Below are 13,260 nucleotides of genomic sequence, written 5' to 3'. Positions count from 1 at the left end.
TACTCGCATATTTGTGTTTTTTTGTTGTAAATAAACTTACCGCAAAATGTGAGCGAAGCAAGTTTGGAAGCATTTCTTTCCCCTGATTGGTTTGTATTCATAAGTTGGATGAGAAAACGATTTAACTTATACACAATAACATTATAAATATCCCTTAATAATACCGATAAATTTAAACAATTTATAAAAGTGTTATAATCGTTTAATCAAATTATCAATTAGTACTTCATAAAATATATCTGTAATTATTTAATAAATGAATAAATTAATTAAATATTTTGTTCACCATTAGTGCATACAACTTAAATTCATAAAAAAGTAGAAACATCAATTAAAATTCAAACAAACAGGCGAAGGAACCCCCTCTCCATAAGTTAGAATTAAATATAAACATGCTACAATTAAGAAAAAAATCAATACAGTGTTATTCAGAAAAGTGTTTTGAATTATGGTTCAAAATGAAAGAAGTAAAAAAGTCAATATAATATTAAATAAATTAGTCCGGATTATCTTATACTCCTTGTATTAAAACTAGTACAATAATGAAAAGAAAATTAGATTCGAGTATAACGGGCGGGGACCACCACATCACCGCGTGAGTTGGCCACGTGATTTGGGAGGCGGACGATGCAGCAAATAGACATTTTATAATCACGTGACTCTACCGGAATTCAAGGTAAGACTGCCACATGTCGTGTAATGGCCAACTTTTATATTTTGTAATTATCCCGGAGCTAAGTTTTATTCAAAATCCCCACAAATAATTAAAAACAAATGGAGAATAAAGAAAAGCAGAAAGTTACATATACATTATCCTAATCCTCCGACACAATAAAATCATATTTAACTGATCCCTATAATGATACCTTAAGTAGAGAATGTCCACGCTACAGGGAAGCTTCTTCTTTACAATCACTTTAATTACTAATTAATTTAGTTTTACTTTATTTTGGAAGAATTAATGGTAAAACTAATGATTGAAGCTTGAATCTTTCTGCTTTGTTCCCCCTTCTCTACATTCACATTTTTCTTCCAATACAATATTAATAAATAAGATATCTTTCCCCTAGAATTAAAACTAGAAAATGCATAAAATTAGCGATTTTTATTCTTTTCATTTTCTATCTTGATGTCTGCACAGTTTGTTTTCTGAAATCATTAACCTTGTGTTACTATAACAAATAATTCATCAATTCTTGTTGGGTATTTTCGTTTTAATATCCTAATGACACTATAAATTGCCTGTAGATCTAATTTTAGGACACTTTTAATTATTTGAGAGAGGACAACAAACAACAACAGCATACGTATAGAGGACTAAAGTATGTTATATATAGGACCTACGTAAAAAAGTACTGTTATCTTATTTGTTCCTTGACAAGCAACGCCAAATTTTTAAAAAAATAAAAAAATAAAGCAATTGAAGCTGTGTTCATGAACCTTGTATGCGGTCTTTGAGAAATGCTGGAATCTTCTCTTTTTTATTAAACTAACATTGTAAGCTTAGCCTCTACATTACTTAGTTAAATCATGTTAACTTAGTGTATTTTCATTGACTAACAAAAAAAGTCTAATCATTGGTCAGTCTTAAATTAAAGTAGATTAAAGGGAGAGGGGGTGTTTGCAGGATAGCCCATTTCCTCTTTCTTGCAAGAATAAATAACAAGCAGGTACATGATCACTGGATATAAATCCAGATATATGATTGTGTAATGACTATGAAAAAAATTTCTATTCCCATAGCTAGGTAAATTTTTCAAAAAATCTTTTTAATGAGCTTTATGCATACGAATTCGAATCAATCGAAACCTAAGACACCATAAAAAACAAAAAATAAGACTAGTTAAAATATCGGTAGTTAAGATAAATGAGATATATTACGTACTTTGTTTAATTTGTTGGGAAAAGTCAAGCTAACCAGCTAAGGGAAGGTCCAACGGAAAAGTGTACATGGGGTCCAGTGGGAGCGTAGTTAGAGAAGATCTGTGGTTAGTTGGAGTGTCCTATATATGTCCTAACTCCCGAGCAGTAGAACTGTAGAAATGGCAGAGTACCATTTTGAACAAGTAGCTACTTTTGTCGTGTTGTGCAATAGCACGTGAGTTGCAGTGTTTAACTCACCTGCCCCCCACCCTTTTCTTTTATACTTGACCATAGTTTACGTACGTATTCGACTTTGGAAGTACTGCCCCACTTTCCTCTTCCAAATTCGTTTTATTTCTGTGAATAGGGAATAAAACAAAGAAGAAAGTTAACAGGTATAGTAACAACGACCACTCAGTTAAATTCCACCATTGAAGTATGAGGAGGGTAGTTAATTTTAGTTATTAATCAACCCAATCAAAGTGTTAATAATGCTGAATAACATTAAGCTATAAATTACTTGACCATTGTTTAAATCCAATCCCTGTGGAGACGATAATTAAACTATACTATCTAGCGAGTATCAATTTCGTATTGTGTTTTACGCTCGTCGAATTTTGACGTCGTTGCCGAGGATTGGCAATCAATAGTGTTCAAAATAGTTTTTGGTGTTAATTCAGGAGCCAATTTTATTTTATTCTTCACGGTTTTTCTCTTCCGTGTGCAGGCAACAGGTTAAGTTCTTTGGTGTATGACTCGATCTTCTTCAAAAGAAGTGATCCCATCTGATCCAGAGGTGGAAAAGCATCTGCGACAGCTGAGGAAAGAGAAATAATTCACCAGAAAAATCTTGGGCAATCTTCAACGCAAGAGAACATGGCTAAGAACGGTGAGGAGATAGTTGATTCGGCTACACGGGAAGCAGCCCAACAGGAAGCAGCTGCACAGGCAGCTGCTGAAGCAGCTCTCGGAGCTAGGGGTGTTCATAAAAAATCGAACCAAACCGACTAAAAAAATCCGATACTTTTTAGGTTTGGTTTGGTTTTGGTTTTAAATTATAAAAACCGATCAAATTTGGTTTGATTTTGGTTTTAATAAAAAATAACCGAAAAATCGAACCAAACCAACTATAAAAGTAGCTATTTAAATTTATTATTACACCTATATATATGTATATTTTTATATAAAGTTTCTAAAATTTTATGATAAATACTAGTCATTTGTATTTTTAGTCTAGTTCTTTGCTATTATAATAATCTAATTCTTTGCCTTCTAGTTTGATTGGTAGTTTTCTTTTGCTAAGTACAAAAATTTATTTCATGTTAAAAATAATCGATTTTTGAGTACTTAAATTATTCATCACTATTTGAGTCAATTATCATCAATATATCTTGGTAAATGATAGATTTCTCAAAGAGCAATTAGTTTTTAGCGTTACGTTGAAAATGTAGTCGCCGGAATATGCGTTTGGTATTGTATGTCTCATATTTAAGAAACAATCGATAAATAACAGAAAAAGCCAAAAAACCGACAAAGTCCGAATCGATAAAAACCGACTTAATTGGTTTGGTTTGGTTCCAATATTCGATAAAAACCGACCCAAACCGAATCATGAACACCTCAACTCGGAGCTGATGAAACGATATACGGGAATGAAGGACGAAGATTCAACCTGAAATGACCTCTAGTTGAAGACGAATTTGAAAATAATAAGCCTAGGCCTCGACGATCACTGGGAGACTACGCCAGGCCAGTCTACAACCAAGGTGTATCTAGTCTGCGACCTCCTCCAATCGCGACCAATAATTTTGAGATCAAGTAAGGGCTACTTCAGACCATTCAGAACAATTGTGCCTTCCGAGGCAAACCCAACGAAGATCCTAATACTCATTTGATGGATATTGATGAGATTATGAATACCTTCCAGCACAATGGGGTATCGAAAGATGCTATCTACTTAAGGACATTTCCTTTTTCACTGAGGGAAGATGCTAAACACAAGTTGCGGAGTTTGTCGACTGGGTCAATTCAAACTTGGGAAGACATGACAAAGAAGTTCCTTGAAAAATATTTTTCAGCTGCAAAAACAGGGAAAATACGAAGAGAGATCCACAACTTTGAGCAGAAAGATACAAAAACGGTGTTTAAAGCATGAAAAATATTTAAGGATGGGCTTGTGGATGCAACTCCAAGATTTCTAGGATGGGCTGACACCCTCTGGCAGGAGGACACAAAACAACGCAGTTGGAGGTCCTCTAATGAAGAAAACTCCTGAGAAGATTGTTGCAATTCTAAATGAATTATTTGAAGATACAAATCAATGGCATGCAGATGATAACGAGAGAAGGAAAAAGGTTGGGGTACATCAAGTGGATTCTAACACATCAGTGCAAGCCTAGCTAGACACCATGGCCAGAGAGATAAGAAATTTAACCTTAGCCAAGGTCCAGAGCCAGTCATCTCCGATTTGTGATTTTTGTGAAATGGGTCATCCAATGCATGAGTGTCAGGCCTCAGCTACAGATGAAGTGGTAAATGCTATGGGAAGTTTTGACTGAGGCAACTATCAAAGTGGTAATAATTTTAACTCTATGGGGCAGAGGTACCAAAACTTTTCTTGGAGTTCACCAAGTGGTAGTCTGAACTCATGGCAGCAGAATAATCCGAGACCCAGAAACAAGGAGCTCCAGGATTTCAGAATCAGTAGAGGCGGCAATACCAGCCTCCACATTCTAATCAGTCAGCATGGTAGATCTAATGAAGGCTTTTATTATTAAGACGGATGAGAGATTTGAAACTCATGATGCAGCTATTCGAAACTTAGAAAGGCAAGTGGGGTAGATTGCTAGTCTGTTATCCGAGAGGTCTACGGACAATCGAAAGGAATCTAAAGGAAATAATAAATGTAGTGTCTTTGAGGAATGACAACGTATTGCAAGATCCGTTGGTAGCACAGAAGAATGAGTTGACGTGAAATCAAGTTATGAATGAAGGAGAGCAAAAAAGTGATGTGCATAGTAGGAATGCAGTGAGGGCAGAGCAAGAGGGTGATCTGAAGAAGAAGAAGAAGAAGAAGAAGAAGAAGAAGAAGAAGAAGAAGAAGAAGAAGAAGAAGAAGAAGAAGAAGAAGAAGAAGAAGAAGAAGAAGAAGAAGAAGAAGAAGAAAAGAACAACAACAACAACAACAACAACTCTTCAGTTCCAACAAAGAAGAAGAAAGACAAATAAAGAAGTAACGATGATATCGAATATGGTAAATATATGCATGCTCTACCTTTCCCTTAGAAGCAAAGAAGAGAGTAGATGTACAAACAATTTGGGTATTTTCTAGAAGTACTCAAGCAGGTGCATGTTAATGTACCTTTCACAGAGGTGCTTTCACAGATGCCGCCATATGACAAGTTCTTAAAGGAGATATTGTCCAACAAGCGAAAAGTAGAGAAGACATCGGTAGTCAAGTTCACAGAGCATTGTAGTACTATTCTGCAAAATAAGCTCCCTAAAAAGTGTGGAGATCCAGGGAATTTTACTATACCTTGCTCTATTTACAGGAAATTGGAGGGGGAAATTGGAGAAATTCGATTGATACTTGTGCCCTTGCAGCTGGCGGATCAGACCACAATCATACCTGAAGGAATAATGGAAGATGTGCTAGTTCGGGTGGACAAATTTGTGTTCCCCGTGGACTTCATTGTGGTGAACAGGGAAGAGAATAAGGAAGTCCCTTGGATTCTAGGGAGACCCTTCTTGGCTACTGGCGGAGTGATTCTGTACATTCAAGCAAGGCAGCTCATGCTAAGAGTTGGGGAAGAAATGGTGGTCTTTAAGATGGAAGGATCAATGGGGCCCCTAAAAAAACTAGCTGGAGAGAGCAAGAATGATAAGTGTGGGGTGTACCCAAAGAAGATAGAAATGAAGCTCTCATCATGGATGTGTGCACTGGGTCAAGCATGCAAAGGAGATCCTGACTTCGATTCAGACCCCGACTAGATGAATCAAGGAAGTTTCCTTTACCTCTTGCTTTTTATTTGTGTGTCATGGGGACATGCCACAATTTAAAGTGTGGGGTGAGAGATATAAATACGTACATGTATGTTTGTTTTCTTGTGTTTTATTTGAAATTTTTTTTTGACTTTTCCCGACGATGGATTTCCTCGACGGTCTTCCTGAGGGATCAAATTTAAAGAAAAAAATATTTTTGTTTTTCTTAGGTAGTGTAAGAATTTCCCTTTGATTTTTCTTTGTACCGCGATTTTTTTCCAAGGTTTTTTTTTAACCGGGTGTAGTTAGTTTTTCTTTTATTAGAAATAGTGAAGTCTTGTGCTATGGTATTAAATGGAGATGCCTTTTCATGAATTTGTTATGCCTTGAGAGGAGTGAGTACCTAGGTTGTGACGTCTAGGCTCAGTTCTTAACTCATGTATAAGTGCCTGAATTTGATGGGTTTGATGTTACTTAACTGCTTTGACCAGAGAGTCGTAATAGATTTGGTCCTAAGTGAGTTATGTGCCAATGTGTGTGTTGAGATTTTGTTGATATTTTGTGCATGTCAGTTGATGTCTAAATCTTGCCCCGTATATTTGCAAAGCAAAATAGTAGTCTTATTTAGTCTAAGAAGTGATATAGGCATTTCATTGTTGAGCCAATTATATGTTTGTGACCCGCCTAGCTGTTGTATATCCTAGTAGCCCCTTTGAGCATGTAATCCTATTTCTTTGGCAACCACACTACAAGCATGATCCATTTTGTTTGAATTGACTATCTGTTTGAATCTTTTACCTCTTTTGAGCACTTGAATTTGTTAGAAACTTGTAAAAACTAAGTTGAGGTATGCGTGATGGTAGGCTATAATCCCGTATTTTAGTCACTTATTGCACTCTAATTCACTACACTTTATTTATGTTGAGCTTTAATTAGGCATGTCTTGCACTTATTGTGTGTTTTATGCTCTGTCGGAGTGTTTCCGAGCTATGTAGATGTTGTGGCATGAATTCATGCTATTTTTGAGTTTTGAAATTTGAGTAAAATCCCAAAGATTAAGTCGGGATCGAGTTCGGGGATCAACGGATGATAGTAAAATGAAATGAAGAATTGAGCAGGCATATTGCACAGTATCCAGTAAATTGTACATAACATTTCGCTCGGAACTCTGTTTGGGCTTCACAATATATCGTTGAAAAGCTATTTAAAAGGGCTACAACTTTTATGTTTTACACTTTCCCATATTTCCAACTTATATAACCCAGGTGCGCGACCAAGTGCGCGATCGCGCACTCGATGCGCACTTAGGGCAGAATGCTGTGCAAAGTGCGCGACCAGGTGCACAATCACGCATGTCCTGTCCGGGAAAAGCCCTATTTCGTTAAGAAAGGGTAGTTTCATCCTGGATTTATTTTGGGGTGGATTAAATACCCTAAAAAACTATTTTTGACATACCAAGACCTACGAAAGCTAAGGAGAAGAGAGAGAAGCTATAGCACAAGGATTTCATCCTTCCTTTCTCACTCAAGATCCGATTTTGGATTGTATTTTTGTTTTCCTATACTTTTATTTCATTTGTGAAGAACTTCTCCATGTCTATGGAGTAGAACCTTTTGGGCTTTGATGGATTTGGTGTATTGATGGTTGTTTGTGTATTATAACTCTATTTTTATGTATTTGAGTCGTTTTTGGAAGATTTAATTGTTGCATATATGTTCACTTGTTCTTGTAATCGAAAGAGGCATAACTTGTGATATATTTGTACTATATTGTTGGTTTGAGTTCATAGATTCTTTTAAGTAATCGAAAGAGGCTAGTTTAATCCTTGATTAAACCTAGTTAGGAGGATAATCGAAAGGGGTTCTCCTAAAGATCAATCCATTACGAATTCTTGCATATCTTCACCGAGATTAAATTGGTTCATATTGTGAGGTTGAGACTTAATCGAGAGAGGAGTTTCTACTAAATATTTGTACTGATAATTAGGTGAATTCGATAGACTCACTTAAACATTAGAAGTGAATTATCTAGAGTTAGATTCCGAACAATTATCTTGCACCTATCCTATCAACCCACATGTTCTCCCATTGATAACTTCCTTGCTTACCTTTATTGATATTGTCATTAGTCAATAGTTTAGGTTCTTATTTAGTTTCAATTCTTAATTGTATAAATCTCCATTGTTGATCCTCGTGGATAGTAATCGAGCTATGAACTACGAGAATACTGTTTAAATTCAATCCTTGTAGAGACGATAATTATACTATACTATCTTTGACTAGCGAGCACAATTTAAGTGTGTGTTTTGCGCTCGTCAAATTTTGGCGTCGTTGCCGGGGATTGGCAATCAATGGTGTTTGAAGTAGTTTGTATTGCTAATTCAGGAATTAGCTTTTAATTTTTTCTTTTATTTTTAGTTTTGTTTGGTTAACTTCTCTTCAAGATTTCTTCTGTTGAAGAAACCTTGAAGAGCATATTCTTTAGATTAAACTCTAAAAGATGTGAAGATGGAGTACAACCAGCCTGAGAAAATGGTTGAAGAGTTAGCAACTGAATATTATCAGTGGTGTGATACATGTTTTAAATATGGTGGAAATCATCTATGGGTTGATTGTCAAGCAGGTAGGTATTCTTCCTCTGGTTCATCTTTTGAACACTCTCACTTTGTCTCTAGTTCGTACAGGTATGAGGATTCATATATGTACAATTCTGACTCTAGTTGGGATGAAAACCCTTATTATGATTGGAATGCAAGCGAAGTGAGGAACCCACCTTAAGAGGAAAATGTTAGTTTAGAAGAGCTTATGTATAAGTTCATTAATAAGGTGGATGAGAGGTTAAAGGAAGAGAGGTTCACACATGATGTTGAAGCCTCTAACAACCTGACAATGCAAGTGGATCAACTAATAAGTACAATTTCAAAAAGGTCATTGCATTGTGATGGTGAATACATAGAGGAGATACCCAATGAGAATGAGCCTACCCGAAATGATGAACATCTACATAGAGAGTTTTTCACTCTGCAAGAGGACTCTGTCTCAACTGAGATGATTGAAGATGAGGCTTTGGTTGATTGTGCATCAATAAAAGAAGAGTTCAAATCCCCTTCCTCCAATCCACATTTATAATTTTTAATATAAGAGAATGAGGAACAAATGGTTTTAGACATACCAGAAGAATACTCAGATGATCTTTCTTCTTCATTTTCTTATTCTAACCTTGATCATATGAATTTTGTTTTTGGGGATTTACAGGAATATGCGTGGATTAATCTTGTGAATGAATACATAAACAAGTTGAAGACAATCATACAAGAACAATCCACGCTCAAAATGAGGCCAAGAAAGAAAGAAAAGAGCGGGCATTTCAAATATCCCTAAAGGACATTGGCCTAATGAGCTCCATAAAGAATCTCGAGGAGCGAAATCGAAAAATGCATTCAGAATTAGGGGTGGAGTTCACAAGTTCTCGGAAACGGAAAAAGTCCATAGAAGTTTTCTTTACCTCTTGCTTTTTATTTGTGTGTCATGGGGATATGCCACAATTTAAAGTATGAGGTGGGGATGTAAATATGTAAATAAATGTTTGTTTTTGTTTTTTGTGTGTGTCGTTGCTGTTTGTTTCCGTTTCTTGTGTATATTTTCGTTTCTTTTGATTGAAATTTTTAAAGTCGAAAAAAATATTATTTTCTTTAGGTAGTATAATAATCCCCCCTTGGTTTTCTTTGTGCCATGGTTCTTTTCCAAGGGTTTTGCTTGAACCAGGTATAGTTAGTTTTTCTTTTAGGAGTAGGAGATCTTGTGTTGTGATTTTAAATGAAAGCAATATCTCTTGACTTTATTATGCCTTGAGAATAATAAGTGCTTTAGTTGTGACGCTTAGGCTCAATTTTTGACTCTTGTATAAACACCTTAAATTGTATAATCTTAACTTTGCTTAACAACTTTGATTAGAGTGTCTTGATAAGTCCGATTCTGAGTGGGTTATGTGCCATGTGTGTGTGAGGTTTCGTGTATTCTGTGTACTGCATTCATATATTCTGTGCATTGTACGATCTTAACTTTGCTTAACCACTTGGAAGTGATATAGGCGTTTCTTTGTTGAGCCAGATATATGTGTTTACCCACCAAATTGTAATGTATCTTAGTTAACCCCCTTTGAGCCTATAATCTTGTTTCTTTGGCAACCACGTTACAAGCCTTACCCATCTGTATGAATTGACCATCTATTTGAACTATTACCTCTCATGAGCACTTGAAATTGTATGAAATTTGTAAAAGTTAAAGTGTGCGATGGTTGGTTTGGCTTTTGAGTGGAACTATTGAACTAAGGAGAAAGGTGCACTATTTTGAAAAAGAAAGAGCCACTTGAATTGAAAAAAAAATAAGTGTATGATTGTGAAAAATATTCCTTGATAGTGATTAGTGGATGTAATTGTGCTTAAAGAAGTAGGGAGTTAATATATATTGATGTGAAGGTGGAGTTATGGTTTGACATAAGTGTGGGATTTTGAATGGTCAATTGTATGTATTAAAGTGCTTAGGGAGGTGTAGTCAATATATCCAAATGTTTCCTACCCATCCCACAGCCTACATTACAACCAATTAAAGTCCTACTTGATCCTTGACTGAATAAGCTCAATTAGTAGAGTAGTACATTACGGACAAGCTTATGGTACATCTTTTGTTGCACATGAATGTTGTTCTGAGAGTGAGCGGATTCTTCCTATCTTGAGCTCCTAATTGTTCTTAAATTTTATTATTTGTGGAACTACTCTCTATTCTTGTGTGAGGGCACTTGATTCATGAAGGAATGGTAATGTCATTGACCTCTGTGTTAGAGTAAGTGAGCAGGTTGTGAAAAATGTGTGGTGTTATTGAGTCAACTCTTGAGGCGAGGATGTTACGGTCTTGTGCTTAATTTGTTCTAATATTCTTGGTGTGATGAGTTAGGAGACTTGCTTAAAAAGGTCATGTCTAAGTGAAGTGTAGTTTGATTGCTCGAGGACGAGCAATAGTTTAAGTGTGGAGTGTTCATGGTAGGCTATAATCACGTGTTTTAGTTGCTTATTGTACTCTAATTCACTGCACTTTATTTATGTTGAGCTTTAATTAGGCATGTTTTGCACTTATTGTGTATTTTATGCCATGTAGGAGTGATTCCGAGCTATGTAGATATTATGACATGAATTCATGCTATTTTTGAGTTTTGAAATATGAGTAAAAGCCCAAGGATTAAGTTAGGATCGAGTTCGGAGATCAACGGATGATAGTGGAACGAAAAGAAGAATCGAGCAGGCATATTATGCAGTATCCAGTAAAATACACATAACCTTTCCCTCGGAACTCCGTTTAGGCTCTACAATATATCGTTGGAAAGATATTTAAAAGAGCTAAAACTTTCATGTTTTACACTTTCCCAAATGCCCAACTTATACAACCCAGGTGCGCGACCAAGTGCGCGATCGCGCACTTGGGGCAAAATGGTGTGCAAAGTGCGCGACCAGTTGCGCGGTCACGCATGTCCTGTCCGGAAAAAGCCCTATTTCGCTAAGAAAAGGTAGTTTCATTCGGGATTATTTTGGGGGTGGATTAAATACCCCAAAATACCATTTTTGACACACTTTTGACATATCAAGACCTAAAAAAGCTAAGGAGAAAAGGGAGAAGCTATAACACAAGGATTTCATCCTTCCTTTCTCACTCAAGATCCGAGTTTGGATTGTATTTTTGTTTTTCTATACTTTTATTTCATTTGTGAAGAACTTCTCCATGTCCATGGAGTAGAACCTTTTGGGTTTTGATGGATTTGATGTATTGATGGTTGTTTGTGGATTATAACTCTATTTTTATGTATTTGAATCGTTTTTGGAAAATTTAATTGTTGCATCTATGTTCACTTGTTCTTGTAATCGAAAGAGGTATAACTGTGATATATTTGTACTATATTATTGATTGAGTTCATAGATTCTTCTAAGTAATCGAAAGAGTATAGTTGAATCCTTGATTAAACCTAGTAAGGAGGATAATCGAAAGAGGTTCTACTAAATACCAATCCATTACGAATTCTTGCATATCTTCACCAAACTTAAATTAGTTCATATTGTGAGGTTGAGACTTAATCGAGAGAGGAGTTTCTACTAAATATTTGTACTGATAATTAAGTGAATTCGAGAGACTCACTTGAACATTAGAAGTGAATTATCTAGAGTTAGATTCCGAACAATTATCTTGCACCTATCCTATCAACCCATATTTTCTCCCATTGATAACTTCCTTGCTTACCATTGTTGAGATTGTCATTAGTAAATAGTTTAGGTTCTTATTTAGTTTCAATTCTTAATTGTATAAATCTCCATTGTTGATCCTCCTGGATAGCAATCGAGCTACGAACTTCGAGAATACTGTTTAAATTCAATCTCTGTGGAGAGGATAATTATACTATACTATCTTTGACTAGCGAACATAATTTAAGTGTGTGTTTTGCGCTCGTCAATGCGCAGGTTTTTGAGTGGAACTATTAAAAAAAAAAGAAAGGTGCATTATTTGAAAATATATGAGAGCCACTTGTAGAGAATTGAAAAAAAAATGAGTTTGCTTGAAATGAAAAAAATCAGAACTTAGAAAAGAAAAATAATTGATTCCTTGCTAGTGGTAGTTCTCACCTTGTCTGTACTTAAAGAAATTGGGAGCTTAATATTATTATGTGTGAAGGTTGGGGTTTGGTTTAACACAAGTTTGAAGTTTAAATTATTTATGTATATATATTAAAGTGCTTAGGGAGGTGTAGTCACTATAACCAAATGTATCTTACTCGTCCCACAACCTACTCTATAACCAATTAGTAGAGTATGACACTATGGGCAACCATATGGTGCGTCTTCTGTGGCACATGAATTTTAATTCTGAGAGTGAGTAAACTCTTTTTATCTTGAGTTCCTACTTGTTCTTGAATTTTATTGTGTGTGGAACTACTCTCTATCTGTGGTGTGAGGGCACATGATTTGCAAAGGAAAATTAATATCTTTGGCCTTTGAGTTAGAGTAAGCGAGTAAGATTTTGAAATACGTGATAGGTGTGAGTCAAGTCTTGAGGCTAGGATGTTATGATATGGTACTTAGTCTGCTTTAAATATTCTTGGCATGATGCGTTAGGGAAGTTGTCTGATGAGAAGGTCGTCTCTATGTGAAGTGTAGTTTGATTGCCCGAGGATGAGAAATGGTTGAAGTGTGGGGTATTGATAGTAAGCTAGGAACACATGTTTTAGCCGCATTTCGCACTGTAATTACTGTATTTTGAGCATGTTTGAGCGTAAATGATGGCGATTTACACTTATTTCGTGTTTTATGCTTTGTAAGAGATGATTCCAAGTTAAAAAGTTATTTTGGAGCTTAATCGAATAATTTCAAGCTTTAAA

At 35.7% G+C, this 13,260-nt stretch overlaps 1 protein-coding gene across 1 annotated transcript; it reads left to right on the top strand.

Moving 5' to 3' along the window:
* The first annotated feature begins 5,247 nt into the window (after positions 1 to 5,247).
* On the top strand, positions 5,248 to 5,853 carry LOC142179843 (uncharacterized). Its single transcript, XM_075250728.1, has one exon. It carries the CDS (start codon positions 5,248 to 5,250, stop codon positions 5,851 to 5,853), a length of 606 nt encoding a protein of 201 aa, XP_075106829.1.
* The last annotated feature ends 7,407 nt before the right edge of the window (positions 5,854 to 13,260 follow it).

This window comes from Nicotiana tabacum, chromosome 4 (genome assembly GCF_000715075.1).
Source record: "Nicotiana tabacum cultivar K326 chromosome 4, ASM71507v2, whole genome shotgun sequence".
In the NCBI taxonomy this organism is placed as follows: Eukaryota; Viridiplantae; Streptophyta; class Magnoliopsida; order Solanales; family Solanaceae; genus Nicotiana; species Nicotiana tabacum.
The sequence above is the reverse complement of the archived record's forward strand: the minus strand, read 5'-3'. Positions and strand labels throughout refer to the sequence as shown.

What these genes read in the sequence shown, in the direction of transcription:
- LOC142179843 (XM_075250728.1), top strand. Translation starts at nt 5,248, where the DNA reads ATGCCGCCATATGACAAGTTCTTAAAGGAGATATTGTCCAACAAGCGA.